At 42.5% G+C, this 26,388-nt stretch overlaps 1 protein-coding gene across 3 annotated transcripts in view; it reads right to left on the minus strand.

Moving 5' to 3' along the window:
* Positions 1-26,388, minus strand: part of numbl (NUMB like endocytic adaptor protein) — an 84,974-nt gene that overhangs the window by 34,741 nt on the left and 23,845 nt on the right. Inside the window, exon 1 of one of the 3 annotated variants that reach the window (XM_033631801.2) lies at positions 5,640-5,886. The exons of 1 other annotated variant lie outside the window; for it this stretch is intronic. In XM_033631801.2, coding sequence (XP_033487692.1) covers positions 5,640-5,680 — 41 coding nt within the window. In that variant the 5' untranslated portion in view covers positions 5,681-5,886. Of the gene's footprint in view, positions 1-5,639; positions 5,887-26,388 lie in introns of those variants that run through there. One more of the 3 variants, XM_078167314.1, reaches the window with a different exon arrangement.

Below are 26,388 nucleotides of genomic sequence, written 5' to 3' on the forward strand. Positions count from 1 at the left end.
ACTGTGCTGACTCAATTACTAGTCACAGATTGGTAATATCTTCAGGTGGCAACTAACACACGTGATTGATAGTTTATTTTACTGCCATTGGCTCTGTTCCACCCATCAGGTTGGTCGTATTGATTGTGTTGTATTTTATGAGCTACGACTTCTCATCAGCGTCTACAAGACAGATTAGAGGTTAGATGGATTAACAGACAGACGGGTGTGTGTTCGTGGTGTGTCACAATGTCATGGTTACGTACAGACGCCAATTAGCTTGACACTGACTGGTAGACACATCCTGTCCTTCCTCTGACCCTCTAATGAAATACGATCTTTCAGGGGGCTTCTGGGCAGGGTGACGCATTACAGAAAGCTGCCCTAATGCAATTATAGTCAGTGTGTGTCTGAGTGTGAGTGTGTGTGTGTGTGTGTGTGTGTGTGTGTGCAGGCAGACTGGTGGTCATCTTGCATAATAAGACTGAACAGCCCTCTGTGACTCAGGCTGCAATGCAGTGTGGGAATGTAGTGCTTTATCGCAGCAACAAGTGGAAGAAGTGTGAGAAAGATGTGGTCATCACGATGAAATCACGAGAGTGGGTGAAGAGGTGAGTCAAACTGCTGATCCAGGATCAGTTCAGTCACTGCCTCCTTGTTCTTAAATCAAACTTTGTCTGCAACAACTGACTCACAGTCACAGGTGAAGGAGGGGGAATTTTAAATCATGTGCACATGAAAGATTCAGAGCATGGGCATTTAACTTGAAAGTGCAGTTTGTGTCTGTTTGTAGCCTGCAGGGACAGCATTGCAAATGTTCTGTGTTACATGTGAAATGCCTAATCGCAAGCCAGAAAAGTCTTCAGAAAACCCTACTCTTAGTATTCTTGGTGTGTTTAAGCATTAAAGCAGGTTGGATCAGAACTGTATCTCTTTTCTCTTTTCACAGCTAGCTCCGGTCTTTTGATAACTTCCATTAATTGTGTTTAATGGGGATCTTGTTCATGAGTGAGGGTCGAATGGAGTGTGAGATGGATCGGCTGCTTGGCACGGCATCTGCAGTGATGCAGGCGCTGCACTGGACCATCATGGTGAAGAGGGAGCTGAGCCTGAAGGCAAAGCTTTTGATTTACTGGCCCATCTACGTCCCAACCCCTCACCTGTGGTCATAAGCTCTGGGTAGTGACTGAAAGAATGAGGTCACAGATACAAATGGCCGAAATAAGTTTCCTCAAAAGGGTGGCTGGGCTCAGCCTTAGAGATAGGGTAAGGAGCTCGCACATCTGGATGGAGCTCAGAGAAGAGCCGCTGCTCCTTCGCGTTGAAAGGGGCCAGTTGAGGTGGTTCAGGCATCTGATCAGGATGCCTCCTGTGTGCCTCCCGCTAGAGGGCACATCCACTTGGTAGGAGGCCCCAGGGAAGAACAAGAACATGAAGGAGGGATTATATATCTCATCAATCAATCAATCAATCAATCAATCAATTTTATATATAAAGCCCAATATCACAAATCACAATTTGCCTCAGAGGGCTTTACAGCATACGACATCCCTCTGTCCTTAGGACCCTCGCAGCACATAAGGAAAAACTCCCCCAAAAAAAACCTTTAATGGGAAAAAAAAATCTGGCCCAAGAACACCTCGGGGTCCCCCAGGAGGAGCTGGAAAGCATCGCTGAGGAGAGTTATGTCTGGAATACCTTGCTCATCCTGCTGCCCACGGGACCTGGCTTCAGATAAGCGGTTGAAAATGGATGGATGGAAGCCCAATATCACAAATCACAATTTGCCTCAGAGGGCTTTACAGCATACGACATCCCTCTGTCCTTGGACTCTCACAGTGGAAATAGGAAAAACTGGGAACGGGGAAAAAATGGTAGAAACCTAAAGAAGGGGGCACCCAGTAGCTCACGGGGTAGAGCGGGCATCCCATGTACAAAGGCTATGTCCTTGCTGCTGCGGCCATGAGTTCAATGTCATGTCATCCCTTCTCTCTCTCTCCCCCCTTCACTCTTAGACTGTCCTGTCAAAACGTAAAAAGCCATAAAAATAATCTTTAAAAAAAAGAAATCTCAGGACGAGCAACTGTGGAGGGAGCCAACATGACGCCAGAATAAACAGCAGGAAGTTCAAGATCATTATAAAACCCTTCGACTTAGGTGGTGAAGCATTTTCTCACAGTGCCAGAGCCGCAAAAAATTTCTTGTTTCACGTTACCTCGTTTCAAAGCACACACAACTACAGCAAATACAGGAAGTCAAAGTTGAACCATGGACGTTGGTAAGTAAATTGTGATGGATGTTAAACTGGTGATAATCGTCTGAAAGCTTGTGTCTGGTGTATTTTTAGGAATCACTCAACAAATTAATTCACCAAGTTAGTTTTGATCTCAGGAATTAGAGCCCAAAGCACTGCACAGAAGTTTGTAATATTCTCTGATGTGTGATTTAACAAGTCTTAAAAATCCTAAATATCCCAGCAGTGATTATTTTATCATTTATCAAGACAGTCACAAGGTAAACAGTAGAATCCAGTGGAAAATAAAGTGAAGGAACATGTCCTTGCATGTATTAGACTGGCCACTGAAACATTTCGCCTGCTCATTTTATTCTTTAAATTCATTCTTCATCAAATGAAATGAAAATATAAAGCAAAGAGAAAGAGAGATTAAAGTTAATTTGGCACCTGAGAGTCAAACAGTTAAGATAACTTAGATAACCTTTAGACAAGATAGGTAAACTCCTAGGAAAGTACTTGGAATGAAATAAGATGTCAACAGTAAGAAGATGGATAGATCCAGGAAGCAGCGCAGGTTTCCAGAGCTGACTCTTGTCCTGGTTTGACTACAGCGAACGCTCACATCTAACTCGCACTCTCAAACTGACACATAATATCATGCTCAAAGACAGTAGCACACTCTCCTCATATTCCACACATACACACATACATACAATTCATTCAGTGGACACATCATGTTCCCGCTCCTCCTGCCTCACTCATTCAAGGCACAAATCGAATAAGGGGGCCGAGGAGGGCAGTCTGGCAAAGCCGGGAGTCTGAGAAAACATCCTGCAATTAAAATTATCTGCTTCCCAGTCTTTTCTGAAAATAGGATTTAGCTGGGAAACTTCAAGTGATATCGTGTTAGCTTTGCAGAGAGAGGGAGAGACAGAGGGAGCGTGTGCTGGTGCATTCACACGTGTATACACACACGCACTGTCACCTCAACACCATGAGATACACACATGCACACACAGCTCCCACACCTATTATCCTCTTCTTCCTGGCTTATCACGGCGCTGTGTCACCACCCCTCCTGCCACTGTTTCAATTCCCACCCACCCAAGTTAAGCCTGGTGTGTGTGTGTGAGTGTGTGTGTGTGTGTGTGTTGTACTCTGTGTTTCTGCAGGGAAACTTACCGAATGGAAGTTTCCCTGCAGAAACACAGGCACTATTTTTTGTAGGAAAAAGTATTCTTGTCTTTCTAAACATCATTGCATGCATTGCATTTGTGCACAAAAGTCTGTGCATGCTTGAATGCGTTCATACCTGTGTGTGCAGGCTTGTGTGTGTGTGTCTGAATGGGTCCAAAAATACAAAGGAGAGGCAGATTAACATAACAATATCCAAATCCCTCTCTGCCCTTGGAACAGCAGGTATGGGTACGGACCACGCTAGCTTTATATGTGTTTGTGATTGTGTGTGTGTGTGTGTGTGTGTGTGTGTGTGTGCATACATAGCATATGGCATTGTGTCTGCATCCATGTCAAAGAATGTCCATGTTTGCACGTTCGCATGTATCTGTGATGGGGAAACTGTGAGTGTGTGTGTGTTTGCGTGGTAGCTAATCTAAACACAGTGCAGCCAGGCGTGAATTGGAGCAGTCTAGTCGATATGCTCCAGTATCATATTGTCATGCTGTGTTCCCACTTTGTATTCCCTCCGATCAGTCTATCACAGTGCCCAAGGCTGGTTTATCATCTGTATTACGTCTCTGACATGGCAGCAAAGTGCGCAGCGCACTTTCATCTCTGGAGTCGGAGATGAGACTCACACACCATGGACATTATAGACTAACTTACTCCAGGCAGGAAGAAATTCACACCAACGCTCCAAAACTCCATATTTGCTGCTAACTGTCATGTCTTCACGGACATAATCAAAACACATGTTGAACACTGAGGGCTTTTCTAGACTAAGCGATATTCGAGTTTCCTGTAGTGAACTCAAAAACAACCCAAAATAAGCCTTTAAACACAATCACTTCATTCAAATTCAAAATGTTCCCCAGCTGAGGAACTTATTGTTGCTGCTGTAATTTCTCAATGTCTTGTCAACCCCACCCTCGAGCTTGAATTGTGCAGATTGTACGTCAGACTCTTGGGTCAGAGAAGAATGCCAAGTGACCCGGTGCGGCTCTGCAGCCTGCATTCGTAAACACTGAGCTCAGTCAAACAAGGCTTTGCAAAGTTTTGTGTATCAAAGTCATATATTTCCCCTTCTTTTTAGCTTCACTGACTGTTTTCTCAGGTCGCTAACCTCCTTCAAACTCTTTTCTTTGCACATGTTAAAAAGAATCCACTCTCATGTCTGCACAAACCTGCAAAATACTTTTTGATATCCTTCAAGGCCAGGTGATAATATAAACCACTATCTTCAGTCTGATTGTATCCTCTGCTGAAACAGGAGGAAAATCATATTCACTCCATAATAAATCTTTTCCTCAGCTTTTTCCTCACACACTCTCTTCCACCCTTCCCTTCTCAAACTCAACTTTCACTTTCACACCCCTCCTCTCATCTTCTCCCTCCTGTTGAGTCTCCGTCTTGCTGTTCCTCGTCTGTCCTCATTTCACTCGTTACACCGGTCTCTGTCGTCCGCAGTGTTCTCACACATTGCCTTTCTTTTTTGCAACACACATGAGAGCTGTCCTCCTCAATTATCTAATCATGAGGGCAGAGAGAGGAAAGAGAGGAAGTGTTGAATTCGGGAATTGAAGCAAACCAGTCCTTCCTCCATCAAGACTTAGAAACACATATCTTTTCTGCTATGTAAAAAAACAAAACATGTACGAACATACTCATATCTATAGGTGCATGCAAAAACATATGGAGGCACTAATGCAAAAAAAAACTGTTGGGCGTTTGTATCAATGTAGCAGGTTTAATCTCTTCCATATGGGCATGGGGGCTAATGCATCTGCTAAGGCTATTAGCCGCTATGAGCCCTGTGGAAACAGGCTGGACTAGACCTATTATCAGTTTGGCAGTGACTAAAATACCACCGTAGCCAATAACCCAACAACAACAACAACAACAACAACAACAACGACAAGCCGCAGCTATCACTCTCACGACAACCCAACATCTCCTGTTGACCTCTATAGAGCCCGCAGATTTCTGCCTTGTTGAAACAGGGTCAACTTGATGGACAGAAAAAGAGGTGAGGCTGAGAAAAATAGCCCAAGGTACTGACTGCTACAGTAACAGTCGACCCAGTTTGAAACCAAAATACTCCCAGGTGCACAATCACACACGGAAAAGCAGAAGAACAGACACACATGTGCACAGATACACAAACAGTGCATATGCATGATGGATATGACCTGCCAGTTGCTAAACAAACAAACAGTTCACACCCCCTACTCTGCATATGACTCACCTGAGCTCGATGGCCTCCCCCATCTCGCCACAAGAACTCATGTCACACAGCAATGCCAGCGGATGAGAGGAGATGCAGAGATGACAGGCTGAGAGAAAGAACTCCCTCAGACTAGCGGCCACAGCAACAACAGCACAAGAAGAAGATGAGAGGAGAGCATGTGATGATATTGCGCTCAGAGTGAGGGACAGAGAGGAGAGGGAGCGCAGAGCGAGAGCGAGAGCGAGAAAGAGAACCACACCTCTTCTTAAGGGATTAACTTGGAAAAAGGAGCTCTGACACACTCGCAAAGACATGCACAGTGATGCACCCAAACAATCAAACTGCCCACGACCCAGCATGGATGAGCATCTGGTACACAGATACACACAAACAAGTACTGCGCACGTACGCACGCACTACGCACATACGCTCGCAGCTGCTCTAAAAATAAAGACAAATCAATGTTTGATGCACCAAATCCTGGGAGTGAGGATAGAAGGGAGTGGGAGGATAGAGAGTCACAGAGAGACAGAGAAAAGGGGAGGGGTGAGTGAGCGAGCTATGGCTGGTGGTGACACAGTTTTCTTTGCTCTCCATCTGCTATGGGCGCACTGGTCAAGAGTGCACTGGGGGAGAGGGCAAGAACTGGGGCTGGAGCCTGGGGAGAGGCGCTGGAGCTGGAACTGGGGAATAAGGCCAGGGCTGGAGGATGTGTCTAACGTGAGGACTGGAACTCAGCCTAGTAGTATGTTTCCACAGGGGCGTTACTGGACGTGAGGGAGAGCGCTGCTGCCCAGTGCTGGATGCTGAAGGGCTGGCCACAGAAACACAGCAGACAGCGTTCCCAACAGATGATTAAGTAGTGCTGAAACCTTCCGACCACACCCAAGCGAGCACCTGGTTGTACGAGTGTTCCATGTTTTGAGAATCCATTGGTCTCTGTTCCACATTTCAAGCCTGGAAAACATTGCTGGCAAAGCTGCAGAAACCTACTTCATCCAAATGTTTTGCGTGTGAAATATGTGTCTAAAAACATTAGTGCGGTGTTAGAGTAAATCTAGTTTATAGTTGGTTCACAAGGTTTGGGAGCTTCATAGGTTTGTGGGTCATGCTGCAGATTTACATACTGTATAGGCCAACGCTTCTACTGTATAACAGATGTGGAGCAGTCGATGTATCACGCTGCCTCAGGAACCATTACAGGGATGCACTGCATGGTCACGTATGGTAAATTATACTCCAGGCAAAAAAGTACATGGACTTTTTTCAAGTGTAGTAAGAGGGGCAAAGTAGCTGATGCTTGGGTAAGGGTTGGTCAAAGCTAAATCAGGACACAGGTGCTTTGCCTTGAGGAAGGGTAGGTGCAGAGGTTGGGGGCTAGCAGGGAGAGGACCAGGGATAAAGCTGGAGACAAAGCTAGGACAAAAGACTAAAGCCATGTTCTGACAGACAACAGCACTGCATGAAAAACAGCCTCCTCATATGTCTAAACGAGACACAAGAGGGGTACAGAGGCAGGGTAGTTTGGCAAAAACTCTCACTGCAACCAAATGCAACATCGGCAAAGCGGATATGTTTAGGGACTCACAGCACTTGGTAAATAATACTTGAAAAGTCAAGAGCAATTTGAAGCATGAGAAGAGCTGTTTACATTATTAACGTTTAAACTGAAACCATGATCTGTCCGTCACGCTTCACTCTCATCTGCCTGCACTTTGTGGATCACATTTCATCGTTGCACCGGTAACCGAAGCAACAGGTCCCCACCAAGACAGCTGCCTGCACAGGTCTTTTTATGTCTGAATAGGTGTAAAGAAGAGCAAGGTTTGGCACTGAAAGTAGGGTTAATTTGAGGGCCTAGTACTTGGAGAGGGAACTGGTTATTGGAACAGTGCAGGAGCTGAGACAAGAAACAAACAGGGACAACTTTCAGTCAAGGTGGAGGACAAGTAACTGAGTTTGAACAAGAGTGGCGGAGCACTGTTTCTAGAGGTGAGCTGTTTGGGGACTGAGAGCCAACACAACTGAAGACATGAAGGAGGGATCAGCCTTGACACTCTGAAATATGTTTTGCATAAAACTGACATTCCTGAAGCAGGGTGAGGGTTTCTTGCGCAAGATCAAAAAACAACCATTGAACAACTTTATTGCATCAGTTTGTGGCCTTCATCGGGGTCACCACAAGCGGAGTCTTGCAATGAAGTTGTTCTAAATATTACAAGTGTTGCTGGGGTTTTGACACCTTTGATTCCTGAACTTGAAGACACAGTAAGGGTTTATAGGCTTGTTGGCAGCTGGGTGTTGGCGTGAGAGGATTTAGGAGCAAACGAACGACACTTCAACTTGTTCACACCTTGCACCAAAAGCATCATGGGTTAGCTAACCCTGTAAGTACACAACTAAAGTCGTTATCTCATATGAACTTCGTATTTAATGTCCAGAGTTGACCTATCACACATGAAGCACACAACAGGAAATTGTCCATGTCAGAGGCATTCTACTTGAAATACACCATGTGGTTTAGGCAAGTGGTGCAGGAGGCAGGACATGGTGCAAAAAGGATGCAGCCGAAATTGCAGTGTTTTATTTACGCAGCCAGTTTGGTCTCTTGCCGTTCGTTGAATTTGTCAGACAATTTAAGCATCAGCCCTCCACTGACAGAAGTTCCTGAATCTTGTCACCTCTCTAGTTCAGTGGTTTTCAAACTTTTGTGCCCAAGGCACACCAAAGGGCAAGCCAAAATCTCAAGGCACACCTGTATTCATATCTGTGCACAATAGCCTCTATAACATGTTATCACTCTTATCGTGACATAAATGTTTGTTTTTATTGACTAATATGAAATAACAATTAACAACAGACTATTACTCATGTAATATTTATGCACAAAATTATTCAAGTATTAATTTTAAACTTTCTAAAATTACATTAACGCACCATTAACACATCCATCTAAACAGGAAATAACGTAAGATTATTCCCACGTGAACAACAACAAATAGGTTCCTGTGAAGATTTTATTTAAATTAAACTACATTTTTTTAAGTAGAGTTAAGTAGAGTGCATGTGCACAACATACTGATACAGTCAATTAAAAATTCATTCCTAACTTTTTGTACAGGCCCAGTGGATTTGCATTGCGGCACACTATTTGAGAACCGCCACTCTAGTTAGACCTTTTTGTCGGCATCATTGTGTAAATGACTCTCCTTCTTCAACCTCTGATGTTTGTATTCTTCTAGTTTTGTGCTAGTTGCATGACAGGAACATCAACTCGCCTGCTCAGTTGGACATTACACAGACTCTTTACTAGGCAGCTGGCAGGATAAAGTCCGTTAAATGTGTGGTCCAACTGATTTGGACGTGTGCGTTCTCACATACAGCTCCTCCAGGTAATGTCTAGGTAAGTTCAGGTTTGCAGTGCATGTGTGAAAGAGGCTTTAGCAGACGTGTAAATGCACCTGGATCCAAACATTTCAGCCTGTGCTTCAGGATAGAGGAGGTTTTTAAATAGGAAGCTACAGCTGAGGCTCAGCTCAGAGATACTGTAACTCAGTTTAGTATTAATGCTATCTCTTTCGTCTCACACATTCCTAGCCTTCCATGATGCCAGTTCATCCCCTAAGCTATTTACCCAGCAACACCTCGAGCCAGAGATCAACAGTGGATGAGACTGAGAGGGATCAAAACATCCTTGTTGTCCTTGTGGGTATTTGTAGCTGACTGGCAACATTCACCATCATCTCTCTTTATGATTACTGTCAGTTGTTTCCATTGCACAGTGTGTTGACATGAACACTTGACAGGCCTAACATCACTGTGATTGTGATGTACTTAATTGTCCCCGTGGGGGAACTTGTATTAATGCTCACTGCAGGAGGCTTGCTCTAATTGCAAAAAGGCATATGAATAAATATTCAAATACATTTCACAAGCGATACTGAAGACTGCGACAGCTTATGGTGTTAAGTAACATGACATGTCAACAGAAACAGTGCTGGGTGGTTTATGTTTGATGAAAATCTTCAGGAAGCAAGACAGGAATCTTAAGAGGTTATTCAAAAATAAAAAATGATGGCTGCCTATTGCGATACTGTGACACACTCCTCACATTATTTTGAGACAGTAAAGTGATTTCCTGTTGTTGAAAGCTGCACTGCAACTGTGACATTTACAAACACAGATAAAATCCCACACAAATGTCACTGCGGTATTAATGTTGTCGGTCCATTGTTGTGTAAATCTGATGTCTGGACTCTGGGGTGTAATTTCAGGCAATCATTTTGTGTATCTAAATTAAATCTAATTTTCTGCTTTGGCAATTATGTGACTGCAAAAACAGTTACAGTGTGCTACAGTATGAGACACCTTCTGATGTCTCTCACATTGAAGGTGATACAAAGACGGCTCATTAACATTAGGAGTGAATTTTGAGCTGCACGTCATTTCCGTCATTTGTTCTGCATTATATCGACCTTTAATCCACATTATTAACTCGTCCTCCTCCTCCTTTCTTTTGCACTCCTCCGGGAGTGAGATGCACAGACTGAAAGAAGAGGAGGGTGAGAAGAAAAGGAATCTAAAAATAAGTGAACACAAAGCCACCGAAGAAGACAAAAGGGACAGAAATTTATAATCAGATGAGGGTAGATGTTATCTCTTTAGTGCTGAATAACTGTGCAGCATCTGCTTGTGCATGCAAATTCATCCGTCTGAGTGTGTATATCCGTCTACTTCAAAGACACTAGCATAAGCCTATTATAGCTGCCGTGTAGTTATGAAACATGATGATCTCACCAGCCAGGTGGTAGCAGACACACTTCCTGCTCACAATAAATAAGCCCTCTGGCACGTGTCTCAAGTGAGCTTTGCCACCAGTAAGAGCCGAAACAGAGAAACCTAATCGTGCCGTGCGTGTGTGTGTGTGTGTGTGTAATATGTTTGTGTCTGCGAACATGTTAAATCTGAGACTCTATGGTTTTACAACCACCATGCCTCAGTGACTCCATAACAGCCTGTTATTTTAACCAACCCTGTCTGAATGTAAATGAGGCTCCTTCTACACACACACACACACACACACACATACAACCATAATTAATGATCTGTGGGGTTACAAATACTCAATGATCTATCTAGTAAGCAGTCTTCCAGTGCAGCAGCGGTCAGCAGGGCCTCGAGCGCAGACTTACATACAGTAACAAGCTATAACCTACTTACTGTGCCTCACTGGAAACTGTAACACAGCTAAAATAAATTATGTGCGATCACTGAGCAAGTCATTCATTTCGAGGACCTTTATTACGTGTTGATTTGCCATAAAGTAGCTTTTTTTTTTTTTCAATGTAGCAATCAGCCTGTCTGACTTGAAATGAGCAGAGTTGAAAATATGTCAGGGGAAAGTGACATGAATCCTAAAAAAGGTCTGTCGTAAAAGAAAAAAACTAAAATCAAAATGGAGTTAATTTCAAGACAAAACCATTCTTGTGTCTGACTTTAAAATCAAGGTGAAGCTCATGCACAAAACTCTGAACTGTGTATAAAAATAAACTTTTCTGTTTACGTGAGGTTCAATTTCCAGCTGCATTTTTCCAAATTATATGTAATAAAATTGAAAATCATTACATAAAAGCATTATCATAGCATCATAAATCTGAACACACAACTGAAGAGAACATAATCCGGTTCACACGAGAAAGAAACAAAGTTGTGTTTTCTTGTTTTCTTTTCTGTGACTAAGCCAAATGGAGGAAATTAAAAACCAACCACTTTCAATGGCATAATTTCCTTTAACAAACCGCATGCTTCAGGCATTTACCCAAAACCTCAATTGTGTGTGTGTGTGTGTGTGTACATGGGATTGGTCTGTAATTCAGCAGTGTCCAATGTTATGGGGAGTAATGTTTAGAGTTTAACCTGATGCAAAAAAAAAAACATTTCACAAAATCTATTATACTCTCAGACTTATTAAACCTGCATTTTTGGTCACTTTGAAGACAACATTTACATATTTTCAACTCAGAAAGTTGCTCTAGTGAATGTGCTGGCAAATAGTTGCTTATTTACACATCCAGCATGTTTATCGACACTCATCTTAAGTCATGTTTTTGGCCACCTGATGAATATTAGTCCAATACCAACTCTCCTTTTATGTCTGATTTGGTCTCTACCAACTCCTGAGGGAAATAACTGACTTTTGTTGTGGCTGATTTCATGCTGGACAGGTAGAGAAGCTATGATGGGCTTACTGAAGCTTTTTGCTGTTGTTGTTGAAAACAGCTGCCGGCTGAAGCTGGAAATTATGTTGATTAGAGCCGTAAATTTACAGTACAGTTTTACGTCATAAAACCAAAAGAAAGATGCTAAAGGAAAGGTGAGGTGAGACCAAGTCATTGTTTTGCAAGTCACAAGTAAGGCTCAAGTCTTTGCACACAAGTTCCAAGTCAAATCCCAAGTCCTGAACTTTTTTGTAGGTCTGCCCCCTAATAGTTAACCAAATATTAGTAAACCAGAAAGTTCATTAGTCGTCAAGATTTCACTGGTAGCTTAGTCGCAAAAAACTCTATTAGGAGTTTCGTCTTGTCAAAATAAATCAAAACCTATGTGACTGGACCATGTGGGAATTTAATTTGAAAGGACTCAGCAGTCGGACAGGAGTCAGGTTAATTTCCAGGGCTGGTACCTGCAGTTATTCCACAGGCTAGTTAATAACATGTTGGGCAGGAAATCCAAAGTGTGGGATCATTTTGAGAAGGTGAAGGACGAACCCAGGGTGATATGTAAACTCATCTTCATTGGTCGACTACAAACATGACGTATCATCTGAAACATGGAAGGCGGCTCGCTCAGTGTGTGACGTGCACTTGTAGATAAAATATAGGCCTATATTAATGAAGGTTCATTAGTACGGTTTGTATTTCTCTGTAATGTAGCACAGTGTTAACAATGATACTATTCTTTCTCACACCTCGAACTCAAACCATGGTGTTGCCCAAAATATATCATTTAATAATTAAATTAATGTGGTAAACATGCGGGCGACTAGTCGACTAATGGCCCTACATGACGACTATTGCTCGACTAGGAAAATTCTTTGTTGGGGGGGCAGCACTGGAGTTTTGAGCCCTAAACAAGTCGCACTCTTCAATAAAAATAATGCCAGTTAAATTTACAAAAACCATGAACACTTTTCAAAATCTGCATCGATTTGTTAAAACAAGTTTGTTGAAAAGTTGCGTAGCTGTTAAGCTAATGTTAGCTAAGCATTTGCTTGCTAACTGTTGATATTTAGACTTACTGTTCTTTGTGCAACTTCAAATGTCAAACAAAGTTGGTAGTTGCGTGTCTTCGTCAAGTCTAAGGGCTCTAGTCAAAGTGAAGTCATCAATCATTTGGGTTAAAGTTCAAGTTGAGTTGCAAGTTCTTTCTACATTCTCAAGTCGAGTCTAAAGTCACCAAATTTGTGACTCAAGTCTAACTCAAGTCCAAGTCATGTGACATGAGTCCACACCCTTGTAAAGCTGAAGAGAGCTGCTGATTCATCTACAAGTGCCACTTCAGGAGTGCAGCTCCAACTAAAAGTTGTTTTGCTGTGCTCGACAACTGTGCTACAAAGAAACAGGTGGATAATCCTGAAGTGGGTTCACTCAACATGCTTCATTAGGAGATGTCAGCCACTTCAGCTCATCATCATGTTCTCTCACAGCCTCAGTGCCTTCTGCTAAACCAAACACAAGCTATCCAATCATCTGCTGATAAGAATTCCCCAAAACTTTATCCAGTCACGCTCTGTAAAACTGCACTCAGACGGACGGGCTGTCCAATAGGGGAGCGTGACAGCCAAATCCACTGCCTTATCCTGACAGACTGCTCATCGATTTCTGCCTCTGGTCAATACCTCTCTTTTTTTTCCTTCTTCTTTCTCTCCCTTCATCTGTCTCTCCTCTCCTCAACGACTCTCCATCATCATACGTCTCCAATATTGCTGACTTATCTTTCTCTACAGACCGACGTAAAGCCTGTAGTTACAGACAAAGCCTCATTGACCAACTGTAAGATGACGGAGGAGTGTGTGAGTGTGTCTTCAAGTGGCTTCGGACAAACACACTAGGTGCATGTCAGCTGATCAAGCTTGGCACTAGATTACATGATCAATAGCTCTACATCCTCTAGGGTGTGTGTGTGTCTGTGCATTTGTATGTGGGTCAGGTTCTTGGGGCCGACTACATCGCAGCAGTTAGTTTTCAAACCTCACATCCCAACTCAACACCTCTCTCCCTCGACCCAATCAACATGGCATCCAAACTCTGTCACGCCACGGCAGACACGCATACACGCGAGGACCATGTGAAAACCTCACTGCTGCTCCATGGCAACTGGATCCCATGGCAACCAATGGTATGGGTTTTTTGTGGGCTGGGAGAGAGAGAGTGAGGGAGAAGGGGAAGAGGAAAAGAGGAGGAGGAGGGGGTGACAGATATTTGGGAGAAAAGCAGCAACTCTGGAAAAGAACGAAAATAGAAAGAGAGAGGAAGGCAGAGGAAGTAGCGGGGCAGCACGAACACACACACACACACACTTCTTTCACTGTGCTGAGATCAGATGAGCATGAGGAGAGAGAGACAGACAGTGACAACATTGTGGGTGAAAGGAGACCTCCCTCTGCGCTGATCACAGCAAGGTCTTCCTGGTGAGGAGCAGAGAGGAGGGGTGAGTGTGATGGAGGAAGATATAGGGAGAAGGAAATGTCAACCTCTCAATCATTTACGCTTACACGTTAGATTACAGCCCGCAAATTACAGAGCCCGTAAAATACTTAGTACAATAAAATAAATGCTGAGTATCTACTGGTAGCAAGAGGGAGAAGTACAGGGGAAACAAATTTAAGACAGACCTTGAACTTTGTAATTACAATGAAAAAGAGGTGACTGTTTCATTTTACAGTCCGCATACTCTTTACTTATACTGTGATAATGGAGCTCTCTCCCGTTCCTTGTCCTTATGTCAGTGTACACACACCAAAAAGTAACAGCTATTAGTTCCTAACCCAGCTCACACCCTGTAAATAAATTGTAATTAAAAGGTTGAACAAGTGACTGCTTTAATTTACAGTACATAAAGGCAGCATTCTCACACAGCTTTACTTTTGTGTCCTGATAGTTTCATACTGTCACCAAAAGGTAGCAGCCGTTAGCCCCACTGGAATCACTCATGCTTACTTTTAAAAACAAGTTGATGTGTCCTCTCTGTGCCCCTGACATCTACACCAATGTTCCCCTGCATACATCTATATATTTTTCGTCTTTGCAAAGCATGGCAGCGATGTGAGCGGACCGCCATGAAGATGGAGCTAAGCTGGAAGGCGAAGCTTTCAGTTTACTGGTCCATCTGCATCCAAACCCTCACCTATGGTCATGAGCTCTGGGTAGTGACAGAAAGAATGAGGTCGCAGATACAAGCGGCCGAAAATGAGTTTCGTCCGTAGGGTGGCTGGGCTCAGCCTTAGAGATAGGCTTGGACATCCAGAAGGAGCTCAGAGTAGAGCCGCTGCTCCTTCGTAACGAAAGGGGTCAGTTGAGGTGGTTCGGGCATCTAATCAGTATCCTCCTGGGCGCCTCCTGTTAGAGGTGTTCCGGGCACGTCCCACTGGTAGGAGGCCCCGGGCAGACCCAGAACATGCTGGAGGAATTATACTGTATATCTCATCTGGCCTGGGAACACCTCGGGGTCCCCAAGCAGGAGCTGGAGATTGTTGCTGTGAAGAGAACCCAGATAAGTGGATGAAAATGGATGGATGTAAAGCACACCCTTTATTTTCTTTTTTTTTAAAGATTATTTTTGGACGTTTTCTTGGCTTTATTGACAGGACAGCTATGACTGACAGGTAAGGTGGGAGAGAGAGGGGGGATTGCACGCAGCAGAGAGCCACAGGTCGGAATCTAACCCAGGCCACTGCAGAGCACTCAGCCTATATGGGGCACACACTCAAGCAGGTGAGCTAGAAGTTGCCCTGAGCAGGCACATTTTTGTTTTATAGCTATTGTGGAACACTCAACACTCACTCTATATTATCATACAACAACAGCTACCTGCCCTGGACGACATCTTCACCTCCGGGTGCCTGCAGAAAACGCATAACATCCTAAAAGACTCCATCCTGCTCACCACCTGTTTGAACAGTTGCCCTTCAAAGAACGCTACAGATCCATCAAAACATGCACTTCAATACTCATACCCTAAAGCCATTACTGAAATCTGAACTGAAGCAAACTCACTTAAACACATTACTGTTCTTTTTCTTAAGTGCAATAATATGCATGAGCACTTTTTTTAATTCCCATTTTAGATGCATACGTTGGCAATGAGTGTATCTACAATTGTGTAGAATGTGAGGGGAATAGGAGCATTTATTTTCATTGCTATTTTATTACTAATTCTTACTTATTCTTATATATGAGCCCGGTCCTTGAGTGTACCTGAATTTTGTTGTATGTTCGTGCAATGACAATAAAGAAATCTGAATCCGAATCTGAATCTGAAAATTTATAAACCCTTTAAAATGTCATTTCCTAGTTAATTTTTTGCAAAAAAAAGTAAATTATAGTACCAAAATCTTGTTACCCACCTATATATTAATATATATAATGTCTTCCTGTATTTTACATACGTATTTGGACCCGTATATAATCAGTATCTTATGGATACCTGGTATGTACACAACAAATAAACTGTAGTTTGTGGGCTGTAATTTATAAGATAATTTAATTTTCATGTAAAAAGCACACACAATGAAGAATGGAGAGGAGAGGAGAGGAGAGGAGAGGAGACATTGTTGCCTGTGTAACAGTGCCCCTGCTGGAGAGTAAAAGTACAACACACTGTCATGTATGCTGCCTCTCATGTTGTGTATTTGTGTGTGTGTGTGTGTGTGTGTGTGTGTGTGTGTCAATATCCAGGTCACTTTCTGCAACCTCTGACCTCTGACCTCCTGTCAGATCTGTCCAGACAGGAAGACATTTTGCCACATACATGAATCTGTGTGCTGAAAGCAAACCACATGCTGTCTTAATGTGAACCGTGTCTCTTCAGATTTCTAGTGTTGACCGTCAATACAAAGCATTCATGCATAATGCGTGTTTATGCATGTGAAGCTACCAGATACAAGGCCAGGACTCTAAAATCAATAAGGCTTTTAAAGCTTTTAACATCTGCCCCATCACTCTCTGTGTGACTGCCACTCTCACGTCTGTTTGTCTTTGTGAATTCCTAAACAGGAAACACTTGGAGGTTGACGAAATGTTGATATAATTGTCTGTATTTCAAGATAGGGATCCAAATTTTGAGTTCAAAGAACATATGTTGCTCCTGCAGGTATAATTATTTGAGTCAGAGATCCATTTGAATCAATTTAAAGTTAGTTTTTGGAGAATCCTATAATCATAAATTCTTTATTTTGAACTTGTCCACACACAGCAGACGGTCAAATGCTCGCTCTGCATGTATGAATATATTATCTATCTGTTTATCCATCTGTCTGTCAATCTATATCTGCCTGTGTGACATCAACCATCTGCCTGCTCTCAAATCTGCAAATCTTGCAGCATTTTCCGCGCCACAAGGAAGCAACATTTACAACAATCCTCCTTATAGCAACATCTGGTGACACAGAAACTTGCTACACACACACAAAAAGAACATTTCTCTGAGGCACTTACAGTACGGCACGGAGACATGAGGAGAAAATTACAGTGAGTGTTATCCTTTCTGGTGATAAACAAAGCCAGTGGCAGGCTTTACAGTGGTTTGGGAGTTTGGGTTGTTGTGAAGAGAGAGACTGAATGACCTTCACAGGGTGGTCGTGTCTTATCGACCGGCACTAAAAGCCCGAGCTGGTCATGCAGAAACACAGACAGGGAAGATGGGTGCAGATATACAGGCAGACACGCACTGTGGCGGTGGCGCTGCAGCACACGTCTGATAGCTGATATTTTGAGTATCAATAGTAATTCACACATGGGTGTTCATTCTTAACATTAGCAACCAAAATGGTGAAGAATATCTCAGCTCAAAGGTTAATTTATTAATGATTTGAAACGTGTCTCAAAGCTGAAAACGCCTGTCACGACAAGTACGTCATTATCTTATCGAGGTCATGTCCACATATCGTAACATATTGCCAAAGAGCATGGATACCAAGAGCCGAAGCTCCGTTGAATTTCTGCCAACAGCCACTAGGGGCGCTACCGCCATTTTGGACTGTTGAGCTTGGACTGTTGCGCCCAGACAACATGCAAGATGTCAAGGAGAGAGGAGGAAACAAGTAAAAGAAAACAGTGTAGTGCAATTAACTGCAACAACTATCAGTGGAACACCCCGCACCTGGCCTTCCACCGTTTCCCGAAGGATCCCGACAGAGGTGTACGTTTTAAAGTGTTTTAATATCAATTTAATATACCAGTTTTCGTGGGTATATATATATATATATATATATATATAGGCCTATATGGCCTCTTGGACCATTTATATCAGAACTGATTACTGCTTTAGCATTAAAATATATCATATTAAAATAGATTATATATTATTATTATTATTATTATTATTATTATTATTATTGTTACTGTCCCCTTACTGTACAAACTGTAAATAAATCTTTATTCCTGACTATGTGACATCGCCATTAATGTGTTTCTAGTTAAAATATTGATTTTTTTTATTATTATTTATTGATTTTTTTTGGTAGATTGGCTTATGGGGTGATTTTGAAGGAGTAATTAAGTTAATCTTCTCATAAGTGGATGTAATATGTAGAGATGCCATCTCGGCCGTTTTTCTTCGTGGTTTTTTTTTTTTAAGTCTATATTTTGCTTTACAAAAACGTGAAAAAGCAGCTGTGACCAAGCTATCACGAGGTGAGTAGCATTGTAAGCATAATTAATAGCGATATACTTCAGTTTGTCTGTGTGTTTTTGTATGCAAGCCGGTCTGCTGCGGTCTGCTGACGGTCCAAAATGGCGGCGGTAGGACGAAACCATGGGGGGATTTGTTGCTATGGGGCGTTCTATTGAGCTTTGCCTCTTGGTATCCATGCTCTTTGATATTGCCCTTGTGTTTACATTCGTGTTTGTTTACATAAGAATGTCGCCAACATTTTTTACCAACACCATGCCAGAATAAACAGCAGGGTTTTCCCAAATGTGAAAGTGGCGATACAGCTAATCTAAAAGCTCATGTCAAACATGTTACTTGGTTCTACTTGTTGTTGTTGTGGTTACTTATATCTACAAGGGATGGCTGATAGGTTTTGAGCCTCAAGGAAACAAAACAAGATACAGATTTTTCAATGCTTTTATTTATCCCCCTCAAGGGCAACACTCTTGCTCCAGCTGTACTGAAGCACCCTTATCCCAGTCCCGCCACGCTTCTTTTCTTTTCTTTCTGGATTTTTGTACACAGCGTTTGACTGTGGCATATGAAGGGGCAGTGTCATGTTAAGTATCGAGCATATCTTGGTGGTTTTGAGATGGTGAAATTGCTTTGAGATGAAGATATTTGATCACAGCCTGATACTCCAATCTTCTTCTATCTTTTTCAACAAACTGACCACTACTCACTTCAAGAATCTGCAAAAATAAAACAAAAAGAGTTTGAAATATGAACATGGTTAATGATATACAAATAAAGGTGGTAGATTATAAAAAATACTCATTTCATTTCATTTATTTTATTTATTTGAACAGGTTAAAAACAAACAAAATAAAAAAATAAAGTTTAGGCAAAAAAACAAAACAAAAAAACCAAGTTGATGTGACAACTCTATAACAACATAAATAGCCATTCCATGTTCGAAAGGGTGTAGGGTGAAGTTAATAAAACTTATCTAGTCCTACTCCCTTTTTTGCTATGTTTTTATAGTTTATCAATCATAGCATGTAGAAAACAGAAGAAAAGAAAGCATATTAGCCAAACAAGGTGCATTGTTCATTGGTTATAAATTCATGTGTTCATATCCATTCAGAATGTTGTTTGTAAAAATTTGTTTGAACTTTCTTAGGGACATACATGTTTTCAATTCTTCACTACAGCTGTTCTACAGATTAACTCCTTTTACTGATATACAATGAGTTTTTGAGTTAGTGCGTACCTGCTGCTTTTTGAACATACACATTCCCCTGAGATTGTGGTTATTTTCCCTTAATTGAAACAACGTTTGGATGTCATGTGGTAACTGATGCTGTTTTGCTTTGTGCATGATTTGAATGGTTTTGAGGTCGACCAAGTCCTTGAATTTTAGTGCTTTCAGTTTGATGAAGAGTGGATTTGATGGTTCTCTGTAGGTGCTTTTGTTCACAATTCTTATTGCTCTTTTTTGAAGTCTGAGTATTGTTTCCGTATTTGTTTTATATGTGTTCCCCCACACTTCCACGCAGAATGGAAATAATTTGGTTTGCCTAGCTACCCATTTTCTGGGTTGGGCTCAAAACTTTTCAGTCAGCACTCGTAACTTGCACTTTTTGTTAACAAAGGTCTGTACCACTGAAAAATTGGATTGGCAGTATATTGCCTGTTAAGGAATGACTGTCTATAGCCCTGTGCCAAATGTTTAATATTTAAAATTTGCAATTTGTATTGACAGAGACAGTGAGTCCAATTTATTTATTGTTCCGGTTGCACAGTTTTATTTATTTATGTTTTATTTATAGAGGATTATTTTTTAAAACTCAAATTCCAATATCTAAATATTCCCAAGAATATAAAGTTTATTGCTCTTGACAGGGTGTACTTGCATTGTTATGCTATTATATCATCATTGTGTCACTGGCATAAAATGGTCTAAAAATGACAATACCAATCAATTTTTTTTTCTGGGACAATATATCGTCCAACAACAGTAGTTATCGTGACACACCTACTTAGATTTGTTGCCAAATAATAATCCAGTCATAGGTATTTTAAGAAAATAATAATGATTAGCAAACTTATAATACTGGCCTTTCGATAGAGTGGATGCAAAAATGTTTATCAGCTTCTGTAGTGCTGTTCTGATGCTCATTTCTGTCTGGATTCACATTTATATTTAATGAAATTAAGAAAAATGAAAGGACACACCCTGCCCTGTAGAGTGCCCCAAGTGCATCTTTGTTGCTGATGTAATGATTGTAGGAGAAGCAGAAAGAAGAGATCATCAGAGGGGGTTTAGAATAGACTAAGAAGAAATGGAAGTAGTGAATGAAAGAAAAACTTAAAGGATGGACGGACAAAAAGAGGGAATTAAATAGAGACGGACTGAAGGAGACTAAGGAGCGAAGGGAGGGGACACACAATGGAAAAGTGAGGAAGTGAATGAATGCAGGAATTATAGGTTAAATGAAACAAAGACCAGAGGAAGGAAGGAAGGAAGGAAAGAAGAAGAAGAAGAAGAACAAGACATCCACTGGGCAACAAGTTGGGGCAGTTATCTAATATTTCAGCTCAGTGAAAACTTCCCACCCTGACTTCCAGAAACTGTTGGAGTTCTGAGAACATAAGTTAACCTCCAGAAAAAAGAGGAAGTGGAGAGGGATTGTGAAGAAGCAGGGTAAACACTGCCGAAGTGAAGACCCTCAGGCAGACTGGGTCATCCAAGGCCAGAGAGAGAAGAAGAGACAGAGGGAGAGGAAAGACAAGTAGACGGGTGTTCAGGCCTGTTGCTAGAAAACAGGCGTTCAACAATGGACACTCTGACATACAGAGGACATGAGAGGATACAGGACATTCTTGTGGTTACTTTCTCTCCAAGATAGTAGCTTCACTTCAACCATATCAGCCTCTTTTGACACACACACACACACTCTTTCTGTCTCCACACCCCACTTTGGAGCAAAACAAAACCACCTCAATAGGCATCATGCCCCGAGTAAAGCGTGGCGAGACAAAAGAGAGGGATTCTTTTAGAAACCGAGAAGTGTGTGTGTTTGTGTGTGTATGTGTGCAGTCACTACAGATTACAGACACGCACCACAGATGGCCAGCGCGTCTCGTCTTTTCACCGCCACCACCACGGAGAATAATGGCCAGCGGTGGCCCCTCCTCCTCCTCCTCCGCTCCCTTTCTCTTTTGACAGCACGTGTGTCCGTCAAATGGAAGCGTGTGTCTGGGACAATGGCAGCCAAACAAAGAGCCCGCCTACCCCCCACCAGGATGCTGAATAGGGGGGCACGTGGGCCTTGTCATCGAGGGAACAATAGCACTGGGGGAGAGGGAGAGAGGGAGAGGGTGTGGCACCCCAGCACCCACTGCAACCGGGGATGGCGAGGGTGCAGCCTGGGTGGCCTGCAGATTTGAACTTGTGGGGTTTAGTTCTTTTAACGAGGGCCAAATAACAAGGAAAATAGCCAGAAATCAATAAGTAGGCCATGCGATTAAAAAAATCACATCAAAGGGAGATGCAGCATCAGTGTGCCCCCTGGGCTGTGTGCTTTTGGTGAGGCTAATAATGTTTTATTAATTCACCACGTTATTAGTCACTTCCTCATTTTGTCTGCAGATTCAGAGATAATACTTGTGGTTCTGCACGTGTCGGCCCGTCAACCGCTAATCATCGATTGCTGGCGTCTTATCAAAGCACACGATCATGTTGCATGTTTAAAGACAGACTTCCTACCTTCTGGGAAGTCACTGGAATCCATCCATTTCAGAACAGCATCAACTTGTAGAGACATAAAACCTGTGAGATCAGTGATCTGTCACAATTAAATCCACAGTAGACTTCAGTCGTTTAGTGGTTTAGCAGTTGGAACACTTACAAACTGTACTTGTTTGTGCTTTCAAAGGAATTTCTGACATCTAGGATTTGAGACTAAGTGGTTGTCTGGGCAATGTGTCAATAGTATTTCAATATCATGATATAAGACTGTAGATAGTGTCTTAGATTTTTGTCTTTCCTGGTGTTACCAGCTCTAAACCATAGCTGGGAACACGCCGGCTTATTAACATTAATTTCAGCTTGGCTCGTTATTAGCTGGTAACTAGCTTCTCGCGGTCCAGACCACTCTACAGAGAGCAAGGATGGCGACGCGTTCGGGTGCCGTTCACAAACAATGGCTATATTGCAGCCTCTACCACAAAACAACAAACATGGCCTTCTAATGAGGTTTAGCAGTCGCCCTGAGCGTATCTAGACTCTTAATTCTGCTACTATCATCACTCTTTGCCACATGCAGTCTTCACCCCTGAGAGACCTGCTTCCCTCATACACCATGAAGACCACGTCACACCCTCACAGGTTCCCCAAAAGGCCACTGCCCTTAAAGGGGGAAAAGGGTGAGCTGGTAACACTGGTTTTAAAGGCTGCATTACAGTAAAGTGAAGTGTGCAAGCATCAGTAGACAACCCTACAGTATCATCGCAGATATCAAAGAATTTAGTCGAAAGTATTGAGATGCTTGATTTTCTCCTTATCACCCAGCCCTACATTTCAACCATGGTACTAGCCTAGCTCTCGGGACGTGTGTCTATCGGCCGGTCCATCCATCACTTTGGTCCAAACTGAAATATCTCAACAACTATCAGATGGCGATGGATTGCCATTTAAGTTTGTACAGACATTCATGGTCTCCAGAGGATGAACCCCACTGACTAAAGTGATCCCGTCTGTTCCTGTAATGCCACCGTGAATTTGACATATGAGGTTTTCACTGAAATGTCTCGCCCACTATTAGATGGACTACCTTGAAATGAGGTTATTAGGTTATGCAAGAACATATTCATGTTGCCCTCATGATGAATTGTAGTAACTTTTGTGGTCTGCTGATTTTTTCATCTGGCATAATCAGGTCAGAGAGGCATCGACAGGAAGGCAATCTGGGCACTCTAAAAAAAAAAACAAATAGAAAAACAAGGAAGGAAATATTAAGAAGCCTTTATTGTAGTGGCTAAATCATTAAAAGAGCCACTTTTAGCCACTACAATAAAGGCTTTTTTATATTTCCTTCCGTGTTTTTCTGCCTGGATTGCCTTCCTGTCGATCCTGTTGTTTCCTGTTCTCCACGAGCACGTATACAGTCGTCTCTCCCTTCTTCTAGGTCAGAATTACACTTTATCCAAGACACTTTATCCATGACCAAATACCTGCAAAACTATTGAAATATCTCTTGGACTCAGCTGCACTGTGCTATTATTAGCATGTTAGCATGATAGCTCAAATCATCACTGTGTCTAAGAACAGCCTCAAAGAGCTGCTAGCATGGCTGTGGACTTTTAGTTTCTTGAGTAAGTTGACTTTTAGATCCATTTCATGACACTGATTTCTCTTGAAGTTTGTCATCTGGCTTATAACATAGACTTTCATTGTAATTTAGCATATGTTAAACTTGTTTACGTACAAGGCATTTCAGCTCAGTACTTGTTACATTCTCATCATCATCTCGCGTCAAAGCATTGTGTTTAATTTGCCAAGTCACTTTGTCTTTTGACACATGTTGATATGTTTGCTTGCTTTCATCTTTGTTCTCTCTTGCCTCTTATTGTAATGTAAGCAGTGTCTTTTAGTGGAGGCACACATGCCTGGGCACGTCTTTGGTGTATGACAATAAGAGTATTCATTAATTCGTCACTTCTTTTCATCAGAAGCATCAAGTTTTCCCATCCCTGTTGGCATTAAAATGACAATGTGTCAGTGATGGATCGATTCCTGTGAAAAATGACCTCCCTAAAGTGTGTTTCAAGTCTCATCAAGTTGATTTTTATACCAAAACATGACAAAATGAAAACTAATCGCTGTGGAAAATGGTCAGCAGTGAGGTTAATGACTCAGAATTTGTACTTAATAGGCACAAAATTGTGAAAAATCATCAGCTCTAAGTGACATTTTTTGTCAGATGCAGAGACTTTGAGATACAGTGTAACTGATGCCTATGACCAAACATAAAGCAGAGGCCGCCTTCAAGTCCGTCCTATAGGGCCAAGTCCCAGCTGGTGGATTTACTCCCGCCTCAGGCTTGTACTCGTCAGTCCAACTCCTGAGACACCTTTGATGTGACTTATGGGATTACTGAGTCGACTGGGCAAAATGTATCAGAGCTTATGTGTATGTGTGCACACTCAGTAGCATGCACAGTTGTTTGTAAATGCAGGAAGAGTTTTTTTTCTCTCCTTGGGGTCAGGGTGCATAGTGGCAGGGGAGGAGAGTAGAAAGCTTGGAACAGCTGGGCTGAGTCTGCAGGGGGACAGGACACAGGGGGAGCTGGGGGGACAGACAGAGAAGGAGAGGGGCAGGCACGTACAGGCAGGCAGGCTGCTGACGGGCTCTTTTGAGGCAGCAGCTGGTTGGAGTGGGGGTCTCACCAGCTGTGCCTCCGCTGACCTCTGCCCACACTCCTCCACCTCCTCTTCCTCTCCAAACTCCTCTTCCCATCCCCCCACGAACCAGAACCCTCACCCGAATGTAGGCAGAAACACACACACATACGCCACACACGACCATCTGTCAGTAGGAGGAGAGTTGGTCTCTCTGATTGCCACATAACGGTGTTGAGACACTCTTGGTAAAACGCAGCACCACACCCAAACAAAAGCCCTGGAGATATGGAACTATTCTTAACCAGACATCTTCCAACAAGCCTCCTGTGGCGTTTCAAACCCAGAGACAAGTTCCCTGGATAGATCACTACGGCTCAAGGCCTGTGACTCATACACGATTGTGAGGCAATGCACAGCAGCAAAATTGCTTTCAGCAGTGCAAAGTGACAGGAGCCGACAATTTTTCACACGTTTATGGGGCTGCATTTGTCATTAGATATGATTTGGGAATAAATAAAGGAATGTTTTCATTTCTTTCTTGTCTTGTGACAATTACTGAATGCAGGTCATGATTCAGTCGAATAAAGCTGATGCCTCCTGTTAGGAAAAAATGAACCATTTATGCCAAATAATATGGTGTAATCATGACGATTCAGTGAAAGAATCATCATTCATTAAAGCAGTTCTCTAAAAGATATCCTGTGATTCAAACACTGGATCTCATATTCCTCAGATCAATCCTCTTGGACAACCGAGGCTGACTCATGGATCTAACCCACTCCCTGTTTGCCGCCTCCCTTATTATGATCTGCACCAGGCTGACAGCAGATCAGCGCAGATCATCTCTGATTTATATGACAACAACAAAAAAAAAGAAAAGGAAAAAAGTTGCAGATGCAGCCAGCATCGCTTCAGAAGTGCTTATTCAGAGCACCACTAAATCAAGTGCATCCACGGAGTAATTGATTCAAGCTCTGTTCTTGTTTTTCACTCCGTCATGTGTAGCTGGCGGGGTGAATGTGCTGCGTCGGAAGAGAACAACAACACAAAAGAGAGAGCAGAGAGAGGAGAGAGAAAAGACCAAGGCCAGAACACTGATTGCTTGAGAGAAAGAGAAGAAGTAATATTAGGCACAGGCAGTGAAGAAGTTGTGCAAAACACTGGCAAAGCCGGGAGAGTCGCTTCAGAGCTGCAGTGAATTTGATTTCACTGCGTTAATTAGAGACAGCTTCAAAATATTGACTCCATTCTCTATTTTGTCTCTCTTGCCTAACAGTATTTGTCTTCTATTATACACTATGACTAAGGGAATAACCACATCCATATGCTTATACCCTCAACAACACAAGAAAACAATATACCGGGGTGTAAATGGAACGTGGCCAACTCATTCTATGGCACATGTCTGGGCACACTGACTCTTTTAAAGTGAAGCAGTGGTTCTCTGCTGCTGAGTGAACTGTCTAAAAGCTTCCTCTATCAATCCTTT

The sequence above is a fragment of the Epinephelus lanceolatus genome, chromosome 4 (assembly GCF_041903045.1).
Source record: "Epinephelus lanceolatus isolate andai-2023 chromosome 4, ASM4190304v1, whole genome shotgun sequence".
Lineage (NCBI taxonomy): Eukaryota > Metazoa > Chordata > Actinopteri > Perciformes > Serranidae > Epinephelus > Epinephelus lanceolatus.